The 21,038-nt window shown below is 44.5% G+C and overlaps 2 protein-coding genes across 2 annotated transcripts in view; one reads left to right on the forward strand and one right to left on the reverse strand.

Moving 5' to 3' along the window:
• Nucleotides 1-4,091, forward strand: part of LOC130100907 (metalloproteinase inhibitor 2-like) — a 6,656-nt gene extending 2,565 nt beyond the window's left edge. The window contains exons 2-5 of the mRNA XM_056266562.1: nt 620-714; nt 1,798-1,906; nt 2,534-2,658; nt 3,901-4,091. Of these exons, the coding sequence (XP_056122537.1) occupies nt 620-714; nt 1,798-1,906; nt 2,534-2,658; nt 3,901-4,065 (494 nt within the window). The 3' untranslated portion in view covers nt 4,066-4,091. The remainder of the gene's footprint in view (nt 1-619; nt 715-1,797; nt 1,907-2,533; nt 2,659-3,900) is intronic.
• syn2b (synapsin IIb) overlaps nt 1-21,038 on the reverse strand; it is a 136,066-nt gene that overhangs the window by 47,529 nt on the left and 67,499 nt on the right. The window contains exons 3-5 of the mRNA XM_056266551.1: nt 16,053-16,144; nt 14,820-14,976; nt 9,954-10,043 (exon numbers count right to left, since the gene is read on the reverse strand). Coding sequence (XP_056122526.1) covers nt 9,954-10,043; nt 14,820-14,976; nt 16,053-16,144 — 339 coding nt within the window. The remainder of the gene's footprint in view (nt 1-9,953; nt 10,044-14,819; nt 14,977-16,052; nt 16,145-21,038) is intronic.

Raw genomic sequence — 21,038 nt, forward strand, 5'->3', positions numbered from 1 at the left:
CTGTGTGTATAAGTACCCTGCTTGTTTAGTGTTTGTTACGGAGTCCTTGTCTTTTATCACACCACGTCTGAGTTCTGTTCTGTCTATTCATTGTTACTTGTGTTTGGATTGCTTATATGGATATTGACCCCTGCCTGGACTGGTTTGTGAGTACGGATTTCCCCATTAAAACTTACTGCATTATTGGATCTTTTGTGTTTCCTGAGTGTGGATCGTGACAGAGAATGCATGAACCAGGACTAAATGTATCATTTTCTTTTAGGGTCCAAAAGAGCCAAGCGAACCGAAGTGTGAACACACCCTAAAATGCACACGCAGGAATCAATAAATGGAATTTAAATTTAAATTTTATATCAAGTATTCGATTCCCCCAATCACCTTTTCAGCCACAGTAGTTTTAGGCATTTAGCTGGACTATATTTAGTTTTTGATTTTCTAATGTATTAAAGGACATTTAAGAATCAATTCTGTAACGACACAGGTGATTCCCTCTATGACACAACTAATTTCTGAACTCTTATATGACGCCGCCTGAAATATTTCTTTTCATGTGTTCAGCCTCACACACTACTATATTCAGCCTCACACACTATATAACAACTGATGCTTTTCCCATTAGTGATGCGAGCTGAGGTAACTGGGGAGAAGATCTTACCCGGAGCGACAAATATAGACGGCATGGGAGAAGTTCAATATGACATCAAAGTGATGAAGGTGAGATAAAGTAGCCTATTGATGATCATATAAATGTTCTGCTGGGAATTATAATGATCTGATAGTATGCTTTTCCTGGGACAGATTGGACTGATGTCAAAACCAGGAGTGTGTTTCCCGAAAGCATCGTTAGCCAACTATAGTCGCAAGTTCCGTCGTTATCAGCAGTTCAACGAATCTGTTTCCCGAAACCATCGTTCCAACGAACATTCGCAAACAGCATCGCAGAGTTGTGTGTTTGACAGATCTAGATCTCGAGCTGTGGTTAGAAGCAGAGTTTCCAGTTTGCATGACATGTGGACTCAATAAATCCTGATCTTGAGCAAAATAAGAAAGCCGACATTCAGTGCAATCTATATCTTTTATTTAGAACACATAGGCCTACATAATGTCATTTACGTCTTTTAGTTTGTCAAGAGATTTAAAGTTTCGTGTTTGAAGAGCGCATGTGTGAACGAGCTCTAGTGTGTAAGAACGAGCCTATGATTGAATCTGGAAATAAAGCAAAATAACTAAGAAAAATTAGATATATTCCTCAGATGACATGTTCGTAAAAATAGTAAAAAAAACATCTCGCATTAATTCGATCTCAAACACATTAATTAAAAGTATTATTACTCCAACACCAGCGTGACATTAACCAACGTGATTGAACGACCAATTTGCGACGATACGGTTTCGGGAAACAGTCGTGACTATTTCTTCAACGATGCATCGTATAGTAGTGCAGCGAGTTACGGCGTTGTACGGGAAACACACACCCCTGAATAGTCCATGATTAAAATGGAGAGTTACAGTCTTTTTAGGTTGTCGACACATATACTACGTGTGACGTGCTTTGGAAACACGGTTCGTGAAGCTTCGAAACCTGCTGAAATCACGTGACTTTGGCGGTTTGATACACGCGCCAAATCACTGGTTCGAAACAAAGGATTCGAAGCTTCACGACGCGTTCCTGTAGCGTCCGACAATAGAGACTCTATTTTAAATATAATATTTTTTTAAAAATGGATCTGCAGACCCAAAACACAATACACTGCTATACAATACCAACACTGGTGTTACAAAATCATGGTTTTGCAGGTGTTCAAAGGTTCTTCTGACAGAATAAAGAAAATCAAGCATGCCTCTACTAGTGAGATGTGTTCAATGTGTGGGATCAGACTGGATCACGGCCAGTATCTGCTGTCAGGTAAACACAAAGTTCAGTCATGAAACTCTAGATGGCGCAGATAATATCGTGATTGTTAACTGTCACTTGGCGCTCTTTTTTTTTTTTATTGCCTTTTTTCGTATCACATATTTTAGTAATCATTATAAATTAGATATCATTCGAAAGCTCAGAAATGTATCCTGTGAAAACGTTTTTGAGATTGGATGTTGTCTTATTATGGAAATGGTACTTTAAATTATTTTAGCTTCTTCCCTAGTGGGCGGAGTCAGGTTACAAAATTATTTTAACTACTTTATAATCTAAACTTTTCTAATCTTGACACAACCCATATCGTTGGAAAGGTCTGAGTCTCATTAATTTACTGCTCGATGACCCAAGACTCGCTGTATGTGGCTTGCCATCGGCTGCATGACATGTTCCCTGGTTTGCTTTAATGTGTTTTATGACTTTTATACATCAACAAGTCAGGCCGCTCCAGCTATACAACGCTGCGAAGGTAAATCAAGTTCAGATCCACATTAAAGAGTTTTTAGGGGGACTCTTCACTGATTTAACAGGAATTAGGAAACACTGACTAACATTATGAGTGGACCTCAGGGAATATAAAACAAAAATGAAATATACAATATGTTTGCTGTCCCTTAGGAGAGTTCATGTATGATGAGGGAATCTCCATTACATTGTGCGACCTCATTGTGCGCTGGGACAGTCTCTCCTTAATGCAGAAGAACCACATCAAATACAGATATCAGAAGGGCTGTGACTGCAAGGTAAGAACACATTTATTTAGAGATGCAGGAAATATGTTCATTTTTATGTTATAGTTATCGGCCCAATAAAAATAAAAATTGGCCGATATATTAAATAATGTATTTCCTTCAGCTGAAACACTTCAGATGTGCTCTGTTCAAAATGATGGTTTTGAGTTGCATGAAATATGATTAAAATCAGTTCAAAAAAGGAAAGTGCAACACAAGTCTGTCATATCGGTTACATAAATTCCAGTCAACATGCCAATTGCACGCTCCCTCAAAACTTGCAACGTCTGTGGCATTGTACTCTGTGATAAAACTGCACATTTTAGAGTAGCCTTTTATTATGGCCAGCCTAAGGCACACCTGTGCAATAATCAGCATCATGGTAGCACGTAATGCTCTAAGACTTAAAAGTGCGCACTGAGAAAATTGTCAGATTGTCAGATTGGAAGAGATTCGTTTAGAGGAATTGAGACAGACTGCAGAACATCAATGGACTTTATGTCGAACTGTACAATATACATCTAAGTTAAGACTAGTCATGATTGATAGTGTTGACTGGACAATCTGTGTCTGTGTATACTAATTTATGAAATATAACTGGAGGCAAACACATCAAACAATTAATGTATATTCATCATACGGTCTAATCCGCATCTTTATATTCCACACCTGTGAGGTGGATGGATTATCTCGGCAAAGGAGAAGTGCTCACTAACACATATTTTGACAGATTTGTGAACAATATTTGAGAGAAATAGGCCTTTTGTGTACATAGAAAAAGTCTTAGATCTTTGAGTTCAGCTCATGAAAAATGGGGGCAAAAACAAAACTGTTGCGTTTATAATTTTGCTCAGTGTAAAACAATTTTCACATGTTTTATGTTTTGGATCATACACAGTAAAAAAACATTGGGTTATTTTTTTAACCCAACCGTTGGGTCACACATATTGGGTCACTATGTTGGGTTATTTTCCAATAATGTTGGGTGTTTTCAAATCGTTGGGTAATTTCTAGTAATAACCCAATGCATTGGGTTAAAATAACCCACAGTTGGGAAGGTGCTATACCAGCCCATAGTTGGGTTACTCGTTGGGTTATTTTTGACCCAACATTTTAAGTGAGCAGTTAAACAGGTTCTAGATTACTAAGAGAACCACTCATTTACTAATTCATTTTAATGTCCAAACGTGAAGGTCTGAGTGTACAAAAACATAAAGTATATATTATATTGTACTGTAATATATTAATCTGCAGATCTCCAGCTGCACTGATCAGCCCTGTCAGCCCAGCTCTGAGAGCGAGTGTGTGTTTGTCGAATTGTCTTCCTCATGGTCAAAGTTCGCCTGCATCAGAAACAGCGGCGGCTCCTGCAGCTGGTACACAGGAACGGCCAAAAACCACACACACACACACGCCTGATGTCTGCAAACCATACACGCACACACACACACTGAGTATAATTGCATAATTGCATAGATTATTAGCATGTCATATTACTGTAATGCTTTCATATGACGACACATTGTTTCTTTTAGGTCATTTGATTTTCTAACTAAAAAGAAATGAAGAGCAAAAAAAAAAAAAAAAAACTCAGAAATTCAGCTTATTATTTTGCATTTTAAAAAAAGGGTTTACAAAAACACCGTTTTCAACTGATCTGTAATGCCTAAAGAAATCAGGAAGATTTTGCATGGGCCTTTCCTACATTTACACTTCTAAATTAATCTTTAGCATGTTACAAGTTATCTGCATAATTTTGGCTTGCTGCAGTTTTATGAGGTATTTTTAACAAGTAATAAAACGTTTAAAAAAGGAAAACATGTCTCTATATCTCTCTATTATGAAGCAACGCTCATGTTTTGCAATAGTTGTTGTGGTCGTTCTCAATAAATCATGCGGATTGCGAAACTGTTCATTTAAGCATGAGATGCAGCTAGTTTAGTTTAGTTTAGAGTTTAGTTTAGTGACAGTCAACAAATTCACACAAATCACTGTTTCCATAGATATGCAATTAACTATTAAAAAGTTCTGTGTGTAATAAGCATCTGTATAGCATGTTGATACATTTGTTTGTTGTTAATGGCAATGTCTTAAATGAAATGCATTTATCTAGTATTGCTTTCCACTTTTGTGTTCTGATGAGCTTAGAGTTAAAAACTGACAAAAAGATAATTTTAAGACATTTTGTAACAAACTGGTCGAACAGTCATTGGGGACTCTTGTGCACAGCCGACCACTGAGAGTCAACAGCAAATGAATAACAACAGGGAACCGGAAACAACAGGAAATGATGTCATATCAAGATGTCACGAGAAGCATACAAACAACTTAGTTTGCTTTCACAATGCAGAAATCATCTCTTCAAGATTGTAAAATGATGATTTATATTGAAACGCTTTGTTTTTATGAAGGAGCCACGCAAAACAAAAGCAGGTAACGTCTGGCTTTAGTTTGAGATAATCTTGATTTTCATGCACTAAAAAGTATAAATACTTTAAGAGTGTGAACTTAATGTAATGTTTTCAAATGTTTAACATGTTAATTGCAATAAAGGTTAAATTTACATAATATTAAATGCAATTAGATGAACTTATGTTAAAGTGCTAAATCTTTATATCATAATTACTTCTTGTGAAATAGGGTTAAAGTTCCTGCTGACCGTACTAACGTGCATTTATGGTAAACTAAAATATACTTCAATGTTATTTCTATTGAAACTTGTATGGCGTGCATTTAAAGATACTTGTTACTACACATTTGTAATGACGAAGTTGCACTTAGTACATTTAAAATATACACTCAAAAAATGCTGGGTTGTTTTGGGTCAAATTTGGACAGACTCAAACATTGGGTTAAAAATGTAATAAAAAAAATATGTAACCCAATGGCTGGGTTTGTCCATATTTGACACAAAATTGGGTTAAAACAACCCATTTTTAAATGCTATATCAAATAACACATACAGTTAACATTATTATCAAGTACTCCACATGTGCTTCAACACATCAGAATAAGTGCACTTCTTTAAAGCACAAAAAAAGATTATTAAAACATATGATTACTAATGTACTTTAAAGTAAAACTCTGTAACACTTTATTTTTGACAGTGACCATTGCATATGTTACATGTCGTAATGACAGTAAATTATGCGTAATTACATGCAACTAACCATAAACCAAACTGTACCATACAGTAACTGGCCTTAGATTTCATTAAAGGGGACATATAATGCCATTTTTGTACAAGCTAATATGATTCTTTAGGGTCTAAATTAAAAGTTTGTAATATACTTTAATAAAAAATTATCATTAGTATTGTAAGAAAACACTTATTTTACCTGGTCAAAAACAGCTCTGTTTTCAGCACACCGTTTCAGTGCATATGCCTTTAAATGATAATGAGCTTTGCTGACTCCGCCTCTCTGTTCTATGCCTACACCGTTTGTAACACAATAACCATAACGTGTTGTTCAGTATAAACGTGGGATTATGAATTATATTGAGAACGTCGTACATAGAAAACATGCCTGTTACGACCTGTGTCTGTGTAGCTAATTATTTTCTTTATTGCTCTGTTCCTTTTCTCTCTCTCTCTTTTTTTTTTTTTTTTTTTTTTTTTTGGATTTCTAATAGGTTGCCCAATGATTGGGGTGAACGAACGCCATTGGTTGTCCAGTCAGGGCGTGGTCTTTATAAGGACGCTGCTGGCACTCGTCTGGGAGCTCATTCTTGGTTCGGTCGCACGTGGGTTGAGAGCTCCGGAATCCCTCCTCCGGCCGATGATCAAATTGTGTATTAGAAACTTTGATTAGTTCAAGTGAACGTGCATTTTGTGATAATCTCTGAACCGTTCTCCTAATGTCTAAACCATCTTAACAGTGTGGAGCGTAGGGGTGTCCTGCCTTGTTTATTTTGTAATTGTTTGATCTCTGTTTTTGGGCAGGGAGTTAGGTAAGATAAATGTATTTTCTTTTGTTATTTGAGTAAGTTATTAATTTCCCCTTTTACTTTTTACGAAGGACAATTCGCAATCAAATGCCCAAGTCCGTGACAGTAAAAACATTCACAGGCTTCAACGGGTATTGCTGGCTTAGTTGAACTTGAACCCATTTTCGGAAGTTTAGCATTTTTATCCGAAGACGGAGAATAGAATTCACGACGCACAGCAAACGCATTCTTGTGAGTCAAAGTAAACTCATCTGCACAGACAGCAGCCTCAGCAAGAGTACCAACTCTCTTTTCGTTCAAATAAACGACAACTCGGTCTGGCAACGAATTTTTTAAATCTTCAATCAACATTAACTCACGGAGATTCTCAAAATCAACGACCTTGCTGGAGTGACACCATCTATCAAAAAGCACAGTCTTCTCCCGCGCATATTCTACATATGTTTGAGAGGCAGTTTTAACATGTGCACGAAACTTCTGCCTATACGCCTCTGGCACTAATTCGTACGCCCTTAGTACCGCACTTTTCAGTTTATCATAGTCCAAACTGTCACCCACAGACAAGGTGGAGCAAACCTCCTGGGCTTTCCCAGTTAACTTACACTGTATCAAAAGAGACCAAACTTCTCTCGGCCAGCGCAACGCAGCAGCTATACGCTCAAATGCGCCAAAATAGGAATCTACCTCATTATCCCTAAATGCAGGCACCAGGGTTAGATGACGACTAACATCGAAATCAGCAAGCTGATCAGACGCCACAGGCGAAGGCACAGAGGGCAAGTGATAATCAACACTAGTGGAGGGTGCGTCAAATTTAGTCTTAACTGAACTGAAACGACGATCATCAGTCTGCGTTTCCAGTTCACACTGCCTAAAACGTAACAATTGAGTAGTGTGCTCTTGACGTTTTATTTCGAGATCTAATTGCTTTAACTGAATAGCCCGTTTTAAATCCCCCGAGTTTACACCACTAAGTGAGCGTAAAACGGGATCGGAACTCGCAACATCAACGCTATCTTCATCACCTAACTCAACGTTAGAACTAGACTGCAAAATACCCTGCTTAATTAACGCAGCTTGAATTACGTTTCGCAGTTGCTTCTTTTTAGCAGTTCTTAAAATCGCAATATCATAGCAATCAGCAATTAAGACTAAATCAAATTTCCGACAGGACTCCAAAACTTCACACGAGGGAGCCTATTTATTACGCCTCTTTAGTGATTTATATTCCCCTAGAGTCGGGGCGTAATAATAATTTATTGCCAATTCAGGGTGCTGCATTGCAGGCTAGATTCTCTGGACCATATTTCATTGATAAGAAGCTGAATGAAACGAATTATGTTGTTCGGACTCCTGATCGGCAAAGAAAAAACTCATGCACAAAATTAAAGCAAAAGTAAGACATTTATTAAAGAATAACAAGTGAAATAAAGAGCAAATCTTCAGGGTGTCCAAAAGGCCAAAATAACAAACAAAACGAATATAAAAAGTAAAAGGGGAAATTAATAACTTACTCAAATAACAAAAGAAAATACATTTATCTTACCTAACTCCCTGCCCAAAAACAGAGATCAAACAATTACAAAATAAACAAGGCAGGACACCCCTACGCTCCACACTGTTAAGATGGTTTAGACATTAGGAGAACGGTTCAGAGATTATCACAAAATGCACGTTCACTTGAACTAATCAAAGTTTCTAATACACAATTTGATCATCGGCCGGAGGAGGGATTCCGGAGCTCTCAACCCACGTGCAACCAAACCAAGAATGAGCTCCCAGACGAGTGCCAGCAGCGTCCTTATAAAGACCACGCCCTGACTGGACAACCAATGGCGTTCGTTCACCCCAATCATTGGGCAACCTATTAGAAATCAAAAAAAAAAAAAAAAAAAAAAACAAGAGAGAGAGAGAAAAGGAACAGAGCAATAAAGAAAATAATTAGCTACACAGACACAGGTCGTAACAATGCCGTAATGTACCCGTGTAAACCTTAGACGCATTCATTGTGAAGCGTGCAGTGCAGCTAGCGATTTGCAAAGATTAATCTAAATATTAATGTAAAGTTTAGTAAAACGTTACACTCACTTCAGGTCTTCTGGAGGTTCAGCAGGAACACGAATAGCTGGTACCGATCCTTTTTTTATGAGCAGCTTCTTAGCAAAACCAGCTTTATACCTCCTCGTTTATAAAGCAGTCTGGTGAGAAATGATTCGCGCAAACATGAGAGCATTGACGTTGCTCGTGGGGAATATTCCCTTCGAAAACAAACTCAGCCACTGCGTCTAAGCGGTTCGGATTTAGGAACATTAAAATGACTGCTGTGTTCGTTATTACACCCAAGAACAGAACACCCCAATCGGGTAACACTTTATTTTAAGGTGCTTGTAATAAGCAGTAATTAACAGTTAATAAGACACTTTATAAGACCTTATAAGATGCATATAAGATGCATATAAGCATTAACTAATGATAATAAATAAATTAAATTAAATAATACATTTCTCAAGTATCAATACATTGCACTTTTAGAACCGCCGAACAAACATAAATGGTAACACAAACTCCCAGTGCCTTAAAAATTGACCTTCCCAAGAGGGAGTAGTTTCCCTGATCTCTTCAGGGCCTGGACCTTTAATTAACCTTTATATGAAGTAATGCTTATATGCATCTTATATGCATCTTATAAGGTCTTATAAGTGTCTTATTAACTGTTAATTACTGCTTATTACAAGCACCTTAAAATAAAGTGTTACCCCACAATCGCTCAGACGCCATTCTGCTTATAGACAGTGCTCCAGCATATCAACAATGAGCGCGCCGGTCCGCGCGGACTATGATTGACAGCTCGCTCACGAGCGAGGGCGGGTCTGTGTTGAAAAGCTGCTGTCAATCAACAATCGTGGGAGGGGCGTCCGACCGTGTGACGTCACACGGTCGAACGGCTTGATTTGAGGCAGGGGTAAACATATAAGGAGATTAAAACAAAAACACTGGATAGATTTTTATCATTATATGATGGTTCACTACAAGTATATTTGAAGTTCACTACAAGTGCACATTCAGTACTATTAAGCACACTACTTTTACAGAAGGGTGTAATTTCTGTAACCAGGACATAATAACATAACTTATCTAAATTTATAATACATTTTTTTGCCATACCATTTAGAGTTAAAAAACAAATAAACTAATATATAGTATACAAAATAACCAAAGGGCCATATATTATTATTATTTATTTATTTATTTATTTATTTTTTGTGTGTGTTATATTTAGAAGAGAAGCGCTGAGTTTTTCCTGCATGTTGGCGGTCTCAGGGCTGAAGTGAATGAAAGCGAGGTGGTTCTGATCTTACCATGTCCCTGTAGTTCGAGTAGAACGTCTGATCAACGAGAGGGAATTTATCCGCTCCCAGTTTATTGTAGGTGCTGATCAGCTGAGCGAACTGGAACAAAACACAGAATCCGTTTGGGTGAAAATGATGGCAAAAGTTGAAATTGAGTCAGCTCACAATTATAGACAAACCCAATCTGATTCAAATAACATGCAAACCATTTTTGAGATTTTTATTAAATGCGTCGAGTAATCCTCACGAAACTGATTTCAGACGGACTTCTGAGGCAGCGTTACGGTTTAATGATCTGCAATAAAACGCTAAGCATACTACAATAGTTATTTATCTATATAGTTTTTTTTTTTTTTGGTTCAAATAGAGATCATGATTCTCCTAAGATTCTGAACAGACAATTAAATAAAATAACAGATTCTGAAAAAATATTAATTGCTGCAGTCTATTTGAAAATGTTTAATTAGAATGAATATATACAAAATTGGTTTGAGTGAATGATCCAATGACTCACTCATAAAGACTTCACTTGTTTCATTGCAAGCAGGGTACCTCCATGTTACAGAACCTAACAAGTGTAGACGGCGAGGACCAGCCGGCCGCTACACAAATGTCTTTAATCGATACACCACTGGACCAGGCCCACGAAGAAGCCATGCCTCTTGTGGAGTGGGCTCCAGCGCCTATGGGACACTCCTGGCCCCCCGAGGCGTATGCCAGGGAAACTGCGTCCACTATCCACCTCGATAGTCTCTGCTTCGTGACCGGTGACCCCTTGGTGCGGCCGCCGAAGCACACAGAGCTGCTCCAACGGCCTGAACTGTGCAGAATGCTCCAGGTGGACTTTAAGAGCTCTGGCGGGACAGAGCGAGTTAGCCTCCCCGTCGTTCTCTGAGGGGGAAAGAGCTGATAACATGATCACCTGCACTCTGAACGGAGTTGAGTGCACTTTGGGTACAAGGACCGTGGAGAGGTCCCATGCCGGCATAGAAGGGGGCCGAGGGAGGTTCATCCTCCTGGCCCCTTTGAGGAAGCGAACCACAAGGTCACTTTTCCCTAGTGATTGGCCAGCCATGGGAGCATGGTAGGCCGCCATGGCCCCCACATACACTTTGAGCGTGGAGGGGGAGCACCCCGCGTCCAAAAGCTCTTGCAGAAAGGAGAGTACCACTGATACCTCACATGACTGGGGGTCGGGGTCTCTAGCTGTGCACCAGCTGGTGAACACTGACCACTTCAGAGCATAGAGACACCTAGTAGACGGTGCTCTAGCCTCAGTGACAGTATTCAAGACTCTCTCTGGGAGGTCCCAGGATACCAGTTGAGGGGCCACACATGGAGGACCCATAAGTCGGGGCGAGGGTGCCAAATCGTCCCGTTCGCCTGCGTGAGGAGATCCTTCCTCATTGGTGCAGGCCAGGCGGCTGTGTTCAGCATCTGCGCCAGCTCTGGGAACCATACCTGGGTCTTCCAGAGGGGGGCTATTAGGAGGACAGAGCATCCGCTTTCCCTGATCCGCTCGATGACCTGAGGAATCATAGAGACAGGAGGTAAAGCATAAAGCGGGCATCTGGGCCAGGAATGGGCCAGTAAGTCCCTGTAAGTCCCTGTTCTTTGAAAAGAACTTTGTGCAGTGAGTGTTGCTTTCTGAGGCAAAGAAGTTGACCTCTGCCCTGCCAAACACACTCCAGATCAGATGGACCGTCTGTGGGTTAAGAGACAGTAAGTCCGCACCCAGATTTTTGATGCCCGGGACGTGAGCAGCTCTCAGAGAGCGCAGGTTGGCTTGTGCCCAAAGGAGGTTTCTGGCCATGACATACAGGTTGCCTGATCTAAGGCCTCCCTGGTGATTTATGTAGGACACCACCGACATGTTGTCCGTGCAGACCAAGACGTGTGTGTCCTCTCAGGTCTGGCAGAAACACTTTTAGGGCTAAACAGACTGCTCTCATTTCGAGGCAGTTGATAATATGTAAGCTCTTCTCCGGGCTCGACCAGAGCTTGACCTAGGTTGGAGGCGTCCACCAGTCCGGGGCTTTCCAGGGAGCCAGTGCTCTGCCCTGGTTCACCGTGATTTGCAGGAGTCCTGAGTGCCACGCATGGGCTGGCACACGGCGTTTCAGCCAGTGCTGTAAGGGGCGCATATGCAGTAATCCCAGGTGGAGTACTGACGATCCCAAGAGCCTCTGAAACTTCTTGAGGTGCGTGCACGCACCTGCCCTTAAGGAGGCTACTAGACGTTGGATAGAGAGAGCGCACTCTGGCGTGAGCTGGGCTCTCATCCGTGTCGAGTCGATAACGGTGCCCAGAAAGGTTACGTTCTGGCTGGGTGACAGTCTGCTCTTGGGAAAATTGATCCTGAGCTCAAGGCATTCCAAATGACTGAGGAGCCAGGATCTGTGTGTCAATAATTCGGTCTTCAACTGAGCCAGAATGAGCCTGTCGTCGAGATAGTTCGGCACATGCACTCCCCATTGTCTCAGGGGGGAGAGCGCTGCGTCTATGCACTTCGTAAATGTACGGGGTGCTAGAGACAGACAGAACGGTAGGACCGTGTATTGATAAGCCAGCCCCTCGAAGGCGAATCTCAAGTATGGCCTGTGGCTGAACATGAAAATAGGCATCTTTCAGATCCACAGTGAAAAACCAATCCCCGGGCAAACTTGTGCGAGGATTTGTTTGGAAGTTAGCATTCTGAATGGCCGTCTCCTGAGGGCTCTGTTCAGATGGCTCAGGTCTAAAATGGGTCTGGTGCCGCCATCCTTCTTTGGTACGAGGAATTAGCGACTGTAAATCCCCGATTGGCACAGCGAGGGGGGTACTTTTTCTATCGCCCCTTTTGCTAGCAGATTTTGCATTTCGGTGCGAAGCACGTGCGCCACGCTGCTTCTCACCGAAGTCTCAACGACCGCCTGAAATCGCGGGGGTCTGCGAGCGAATTGGAGAGAGTAACCTCGCTTTATATTGCTCATTACCCAATTTGACACGTCGGGGATGGCTTGCCAGGCCTGGGCCCGTGTGGCTAGGGGTGGAATGAAAATTGGGGGTGGGTCACCTATAGGGCTGTGTATCACCAACAATGTCACGATACGATACGTATCACGATACTAAAGCCACGATACGATATGTATCACGATATGGATCAATTTGGAATTTAAAGTTCTTTTGAGCTGAGTTTAGTAACAGTAATATCTGCTTATTGAATAACCAGTGTTATAACAGTTGTGATAACTGAAAAACAATGAGTTAAATGAATGAAAAAGCTTAGAATGGCTCTTCCTTCTGCTTTTAAAGTCTGCCTCAATAACTGAAATGACAATTATAGTGACACTGAAGCATGTCTACACTGCTCAATGACTAAACAAAACTTAAAACATTCCACAAAAGCAAAAACGGTAACAACTTAAATTTAACTTAGTTTTCTCAAACTCTTTTAAACACCTAGTATTTAACAGGTCTTAAGTGTTGGAATGTGCACCAAACAAAGTCATTTCTTCTACGTTGAAATCATTTTAAATGATTACATTTTCAATTTTTTTTGCAGAAACAACAATTGATTGACATGCTCAGGGTTAAGAGAGTGACAGCAGAATATCTCGCTTAACTTCATCATGCAACCGGGGAATTGCCGTTTCTGTTAAAAACCTTTATGCTTATTTAAGACATAACCAACTGTGTTTAGAGGATACTTACCAAGAACGAAATTTTTTACATCATTTTGCGTGTTTTAGTCTGTTAAAGCGATATAATCTCGCGAGCTGTATGTGAGGCGGCTTTACTCTAGTCTATGTATGCACGCAGAGAAAACCAACTCTCAGAGAGCGCGCAAGTACTGAATAGTTTAAAATCGTTTGAATGTTTAAACTGGTAAGACTTAAAGACATGCAAATGGTAAACTTTAGTCACGATGGCCCGATTATGCAAGTGAATATTCCGTCATGTCCCGACTCCTAACCGTGAGCGTGTAGTTTCACCGGCTGCAGCGCTGGACGCTTGCCCGAGACGAGAGAGAGAGAGACGCAGCACTGCATTGAACTCACGCTGTTTGTGAAATTGCGTCTCACAGAAAGTTTTAAAATGACTGATTTGATTTTATAATCTGTGTGGATTCATTTACTAATACTACAACCTACATGCTAAAGTGAATCAATGTTTCCGGGAATTTCCCGCATTATAAACTGCGGGAATTATTCAAATTATGCGCAATCCCGCGCCGAAATTCGAGCCCTTGGCTACATTCAAAAGCACAAAAGTATCGATACGGCAGCTGCTGTATCGATACGCGTATCGCCAGGAGTTCATGACGATATATCGTTGTATCGATATTCTGAGCACAGCCCTAGTCACCTAGCATAGGGGGACTTATTACCCTTGTGTTGTGTTTTGTGCACAGACTCTCTGCTGGGCTGGCTTGACAGGCCTCGGCCCGACTGGACAGAGATATAACAACTGGGGGTGGGCCGCCTAGCGAAGGGGGACCGGTTACCCGATGTTGTGTGTTTGAAACGTACTCTTTTTGTGCTTTATTTGGGTCACTGTAAAAACAGCGTTTGTTTGTAGGAGCGTGTGGAGTGCGACGGGCCCATTGACTACAATAGAAGAATCTCCAGCCGCCTGAGCTAAACAGGGAGATCTAAGTGAGCTTTTTTCGAGACTCAGACCCTCTCTTTTCCCTCCTGCTGCTAGGAGGTCTTCGGAGGCTCAGGGTCCAACACAAGCCTGGGTCGGGGCGCTGCGGGTGGCGTCAGCCGCAGGGCGGGGCTGAGAGACCCGAGGCGCTGGCTTAGCTAGCTCCGGTGTTTATATCCAAACTACGTATAAACTTTTATCTTTTACCTTTTAAGGAAAAACACAGTTGAATAAAAGCATACTCACAGCCCACGGTTTGTCACAGAGGTTGTAGATGGACTCGAGTGAGTTGACGCTCGGGATCCCGGCGTACTGTAATCCGATGATCATGTTCCTGAAGTCTTCGTTCTGAGCCATGCTGTACGCGTGCTGTCTGACCAGGACGAAATCAGGCTTGAAGGACCTGTGAGAATAATAACACAGACACAGCAAAACCTGTGAGAATAATAACATAGATACAGCAACACACACACACACACACACACAAACACACAAAAACACACACACGCACGCACCCATTGGCTTTTGGTTTGCTTAGTTGGGGACATTAAATTTAACATTTAATTTAATATTCAACAATATAATTGATCTCCTGCATTGACACCATTATATGAGAACTGTACTGAGCTGGACGATGACATCACTGTTTACTCCAGAGCGGCTATATATAAATGAACTAAATTAATAACTTTTTTACAACAAAAATGAAACATCACTGAACTTACTGAAGCTGGACTATGACGCTCTTTTATTCTAGAAACAAACTTTGTTGCATTATTCTCCTGTTATCTCTGTGAAGCTGCTTTTAAACACTCAGTATTGTAAAAAGCGCTATATAAATAAAATTGACTTGACTTGACGCTCTCTCTCTCTCTCTCTCTCTCTCTCACACACACACACACACACACACACACACACACACACACACTCACACTCTCATCTACAGCATCCAGTCAGTATGAGTAATCTGTATTTCTCACACACACCCACGGTCTGTGTTTATGGTAAGTTGTGTTTCGGCTTCCTGTATTTTAGCGGAATCACATGTGGTCGTCGTGACAGTAAATCACTTCAGTTCAGATCTTACTGTCACAATCTCGGCTTTCACCACTCAAAGTCACTGAGATTTCAGCTGTGGACTTTTAGGTTACCAGTGTTTGTAACCAAAATTAATTATTTTTTGAAAAAGAAAGTGCATTAGGCTAGCCTGGGTTTCCCCATACTGCCTTACCGCAGCGCGATTCAATTCACAATGAGATTGGGTCTGGCGTTAGCCAGGCTAGCATTAGGCTACATTTTTGGTCTATTTACTTGCAAGAGAAAGATATAAATCTTAAAACTTAAAGTTAACATCTTTAAAACCTAATTTTCAGCTTAGTGTGTCTCAGGTAAACTGGTCGAACAGGTAAGGAGAGTTAAGTGTGGATCTATATATTTAATAATAAGTTATGTAATAAACCAAACACGAACACAGCTTACCGAACCACTCTGGTCCCGTTCCTGATGACCTGCATGTCGACACTGCATGTGCCGTTCGCATGAGCCACGAGGTTGAGCTCGGAGAACTCGGCCTGAAAATATATAAAACATGATAAATCTGCAGTTATAATTATGACAAGGGTCTCAAATACAATATGCATATGTTTAGCAGAATCTGCCAAGTCAAACTGAGATCATAAGTAGGATTAATTTATAGGATTATTATATGTACAAAACACCTGAAAAATTAAGGATAACAGGAGTTCATGCCTGTGACTGTGTGCTGCTTCTGTGAAGATCTTTCTGAACAATATCAAAGTTTTCATCATGCTTGTTCATCTGTGTTTAGTGTGTAATGTTGCTGTTTGAGTTATATAAAACTCCAGTTCTCTTACGAGAGGTTCTCTCGTATTGCGTAAGCTAGCTTACGCAGCGGGAAAGATTCATCTTTGCTGAGAGTTTGAAGCCAAAAAATTATTTCATAATTTGTATCCATTGACAACGCAGTTCCTCTGCGGCAGAGCTAGAGCAGGCTAGCTAGCAGCTCATTGGTTCGCTCAGAGAGAACTGCTTAAGCCTATGGGAGAGCGGGGCTGAACCCGCTGCCAATGAGAAGCGCCCGCGCGCTCATTGCATCATGGCCCGCCAGAATGGGCGTGGCTATGGTGTATATAACAGTCTCTCCCAGGCTTATATGTTGATTCATTTCATCTTCAGCAAGCTACACGCTTCTGCTGTCCTGAGAAAAGCCGTCGCCGTCGAGAAGGCATCACTCTAGCGAGCTCCCGGACCCTAAAGAAGCCGGCCGTCTTCGCCACCTTCAGCCGCCCTGCAAGCTAGCGCCATCCGACGACTGTATCCTTCTTTTCTCTATATCTAAAAGAGCCGAGCGTCTTTTTAAAGATGTCTCGTTTTTCCTGCGGCTCTTGCCGCGCTCCTCTCGAGGACGGAGACCGCCATGTCATTTGCGCTCTCTGCCTGGGACTCGAGCACGCAGAACTCGCCCTCGCGGATGGAGGATGCGACTTCTGTGAGAGCCTGCCGTTGTCGTCCCTGCGGGCACGACTTCTGGCGGCAAAATCCGCTCCCGCGCCGCCTCTCTCTTCGCCGCGTAAAAAGAAACGCCGCTCCCAGAGGCCGCCGGAGCCCCCTGCGGAACCATGCGGGCCGCCGCCGCCGCTTCCCGCTTCCCGCTCTCCCTCCCCGCCCCAGCCGGACATACAGTTGCCGCCGAGTGGCCGCTCTATCGCTTCCGATGACGCCGCGGAGGAGAAGGATTCCTGTTCACTGCTCGCGTCAGACAGTGAGGAATGGTCATCTCTCGGATCCACGAGAGAGTCGGCGGGGATCCGCGCCGGGATAGAGGAGGAACTAATGCGCCTCCTCTCACAGGCCGTCGAACGCCTCGGTCTCGAGTGGTCTCCTCCACCCGAGCAGGCCCCGAACCGGATGGACGGCAGCTTTTTTCATCGGCGCTCGACCCCCGCGTGCAACCGGGCCGCCCCATTCCTGCCTGAACTTCACACAGAGCTGACGAAGTCCTGGAATGCCCCGCTCTCGGCTAGAAACCTCTCCGATATATCTGCCTCGCTGCGCTCGGTGGACGGAGCCGCCGAAAAAGGTTATTCAGCCATGCCGCCCGTTGAGGACTTGGTCGCCGCACACCTCTGCCCGCCCTCTGCTAGATGGGGCTCTTCCCCCACGCTTCCTTCGAAAGCTTGCAGAGCGACCTCGAGCTTTCATGCTCGCGCCTACGCCGCCGCCGGTCAGGCCGCCGCAGCGCTGCATTCTATGTCTGTCCTCCAAGTGTTACAGAGCGATATTCTCCGTGAGTGGGCCGAGAGCGGTAGAAACCCCTCCCCCGCTGTCACGGATCTGAGAAGTGCTACGGACCTCGCCCTTCGCGCCACTAAAGCCGCCGCACAAGCTCTGGGGAGATGCATGGCCAGCCTTTGTGTATCCGAGAGACACTTATGGCTCACGCTCGCCGACATGGGAGATTCTGAGCGCACCGCGTTTCTTAACGCGCCCCTCTCCCCGACGGGCCTTTTTGGATCTGCTGCCACGGGAATCGTCGATCGCTTTTCCGAGGTCCAGAAAGCCACTCAGGCCATGAATTTGTTTCTGCCCCGCCGCGCTAGCTCTTCCGCAGGCCGCTCTCGCGAGCCTCCTGCCAGAGCTCCACCACAGCGCCCTCCTCCGCAGACTCAAACAGCCCAGCGCAGACAGGGCGGCCGCCCTCGCTCTCGCTCTGACAGCCGCCGCAGACCACCGCCCCCACGGGGCCCACGACCCAAGATCACGCTGAAGCCTGATCATCAGAAGTCTGCCTAGCAAAGTTAAGAAAACGACGGCGCTCTCCCGCTGCGGCCGGACCGCCGTCAAAGCTTCGCCCTCTGCCAGTCCCTGTTGTTTCGCCGACTGCTGTAGTGTTGACCGCCACAAACAAGCCGGTGTTCCAGCCCGCTTGCGAGCGACAAAAAGCCGTTTTCACGGCTACCCAGAGAAATCTCAAAAAGAGAAAATATGCCAGTTGTGTAGAAAATGTGCCCACAATCATGTGTTCACCCATACACACAAGCATAACATATCCCGTGTCTCTCTCAGAGCCCCATCACATGAAACGGGCACAGCCCGCTCTAATATCAGAGAACATAAACACGCCCACGAGCTCATGCGCGTGTCCCCTCTCTGCTCGCTCTGTTTCACGGCCCATAGACTCCTCTCTGAGTGCAAATCCCGTTGCCACACACATTCAAAGCGCGCCCACACACTGTGTCCAGCCCGCTATGTGCCGCAATCAGGGCGATATAGCCATTCGGCCACTAGCCGCATGCTCCAAAGCGTGGGAAGCCATTCCAGGCATTTCCCCGTGGGTGCTAAGCATTATAAAGAACGGCTATCTGCTACAGTTTCGCCGCCGCCCGCCTCGTGCGCGCGCTCGGCTCGAATCTACTGTCAGCCCGCTGGCCGCCGGCACGCTCCACTCAGAAATTGCGACGCTGTTGCAAAAGGGCGCCATAGAGAGAGTCCCACCATCTATGACCGAGTCGGGGTTTTACGGCCGTTATTTTCTGGTTCCCAAGAAAGACGGCGGCCTCAGACCGATTTTAGATCTCAGGTTTTTGAACAAAGTGCTCATGAAGAGACCGTTCAAGATGCTCACTACCAGGAAACTCCTCGCGCAGGTGCGCCAGGGGGACTGGTTCGTCTCTCTAGACCTGAAAGACGCCTATTTTCAGATCCAGATAAATCCCCGTCACAGGCCATTCTTACGTTTCGCCTTCGAGGGTCATGTTTATCAATACGCCGTTCTCCCGTTCGGCTTATCCCTGGCGCCCCGTACATTCACGAAGTGCATGGATATGGCGCTCGCCCCCCTGCGGAGCCAGGGGCTGCGCATATTGAATTATCTGGACGACTGGCTGATTTTGGCCCAATCACAGACGGAGCTTCTGTCGCACCGCGCAGTTCTCCTCGACCATCTGAAAACGCTGGGCCTCTCTGTCAACTGGACAAAGAGCTCCCTTCAACCCAGTCAATCGATTTCCTTTCTAGGAATAGATTTGAACTCGGTCACGATGACGGCTCGCCTGTCCACACAGCGCGCGCGCAGTGTTCAGCGACTGGCCGCCTCGTTTCAGATGGGCACCCGCACACCTCTGAAAACTTTTTAGAGGATGCTGGGTTACATGGCCTCAGCCTCCGCTGTGCTTCAGCTGGGCCTTCTGCACATGCGCCCGCTTCAGCTTTGGTTAAACAGCCGTGTACCCCACCGCGCGTGGAACACGGGCCGCCAGCTGATCAGAGTTACGCAGACATGTCTCACGGCGCTGCAGCCATGGACAGTAGCAGAATGGTTTCGGCAAGGCGTCACGATGGGGACCTTTTCCCGCCGAAAAGTCATCTCGACAGATGCATCCAACACGGGTTGGGGTGCAGTCTGCGAGGGCTCACCGGCCTTCGGCCATTGGTCGACACAGGAAAGCCCCTTACACATAAACTGTCTGGAAATGCTTGCGGTCGAGAACGCGCTCTCGCGCTTCCTCCCGCTCATTTGGGGACACCACGTCCTGATCCGTTCGGACAACATGGCTGTGGTCTCCTATCTCAACCGTCAGGGCGGTGTCAGATCCAGGAATCTCTTCCTACTGACACACCGCATTTTAGTTTGGTCTCAGAGCCGCCTGCTCTCGCTCAGAGCGACGCATGTGCCGGGCCATCTGAACGACGGTCCAGACATACTGTCCAGGAACCTCATCTCCTCAGGAGAATGGTCCCTGAACACACAAACGGTCCAAATACTGTGGCGGCTATTCGGCAGAGCAGAAGTGGACCTCTTCGCGTCAGAAGAGAACGCTCACTGCCCAATATTTTTTTCAAGGAGCGAGGACGCGCTAGCCCAGGAATGGCCTCGCCGCCCGCTCTATGCATTCCCTCCGATCGCTCTGCTACCACAGGTAATTCAGAGGATCAGGGACACACGCCACTTGGTGCTCCTCATAGCCCCGCGTTGGGAGAGTCAGAATTGGGTTCCGGAGCTCACTCAGCTGTCACAGACAGCCCCGTGGCCCATCCCAGTCAGAGCAGATCTCCTCTCTCAAGCTCGCGGCACGATCTGGCACCCAGATCTGTGTTCTCAAAATGGTGCACCGACAAACATCTGGACCCACGGTCATGCGAGGTGCCGTCTTTGCTTGTTTTCCTTCAAGAGATGCTGGACAAGGGCAGGTCCCCCTCCACTCTCAAGGTTTACGTGGCAGCCGTCGCGGCGTTCTCTGAACCCCGACGCGCTCAGTCCCTGGGCAAAGACGAGTTAGTCATCCGCTTCCTCAGGGGTGTAAGAGGATGAACCCTCCGCGCCCCCCTTCGGTTCCTATCTGGGATCTTTCTATAGTTCTCGAAGCTATGAAAGCACCCCCGTTCGAACCGCTCGAGTCTGTGGACCTAAAATACCTCTCGCTCAAAACCGTTTTTCTGACGGCT

This window comes from Rhinichthys klamathensis, unplaced genomic scaffold, assembly GCF_029890125.1.
Source record: "Rhinichthys klamathensis goyatoka isolate OS25496 unplaced genomic scaffold, OSU_Roscu_1.1 h1tg000249l_1, whole genome shotgun sequence".
Taxonomy (NCBI): domain Eukaryota; kingdom Metazoa; phylum Chordata; class Actinopteri; order Cypriniformes; family Leuciscidae; genus Rhinichthys; species Rhinichthys klamathensis.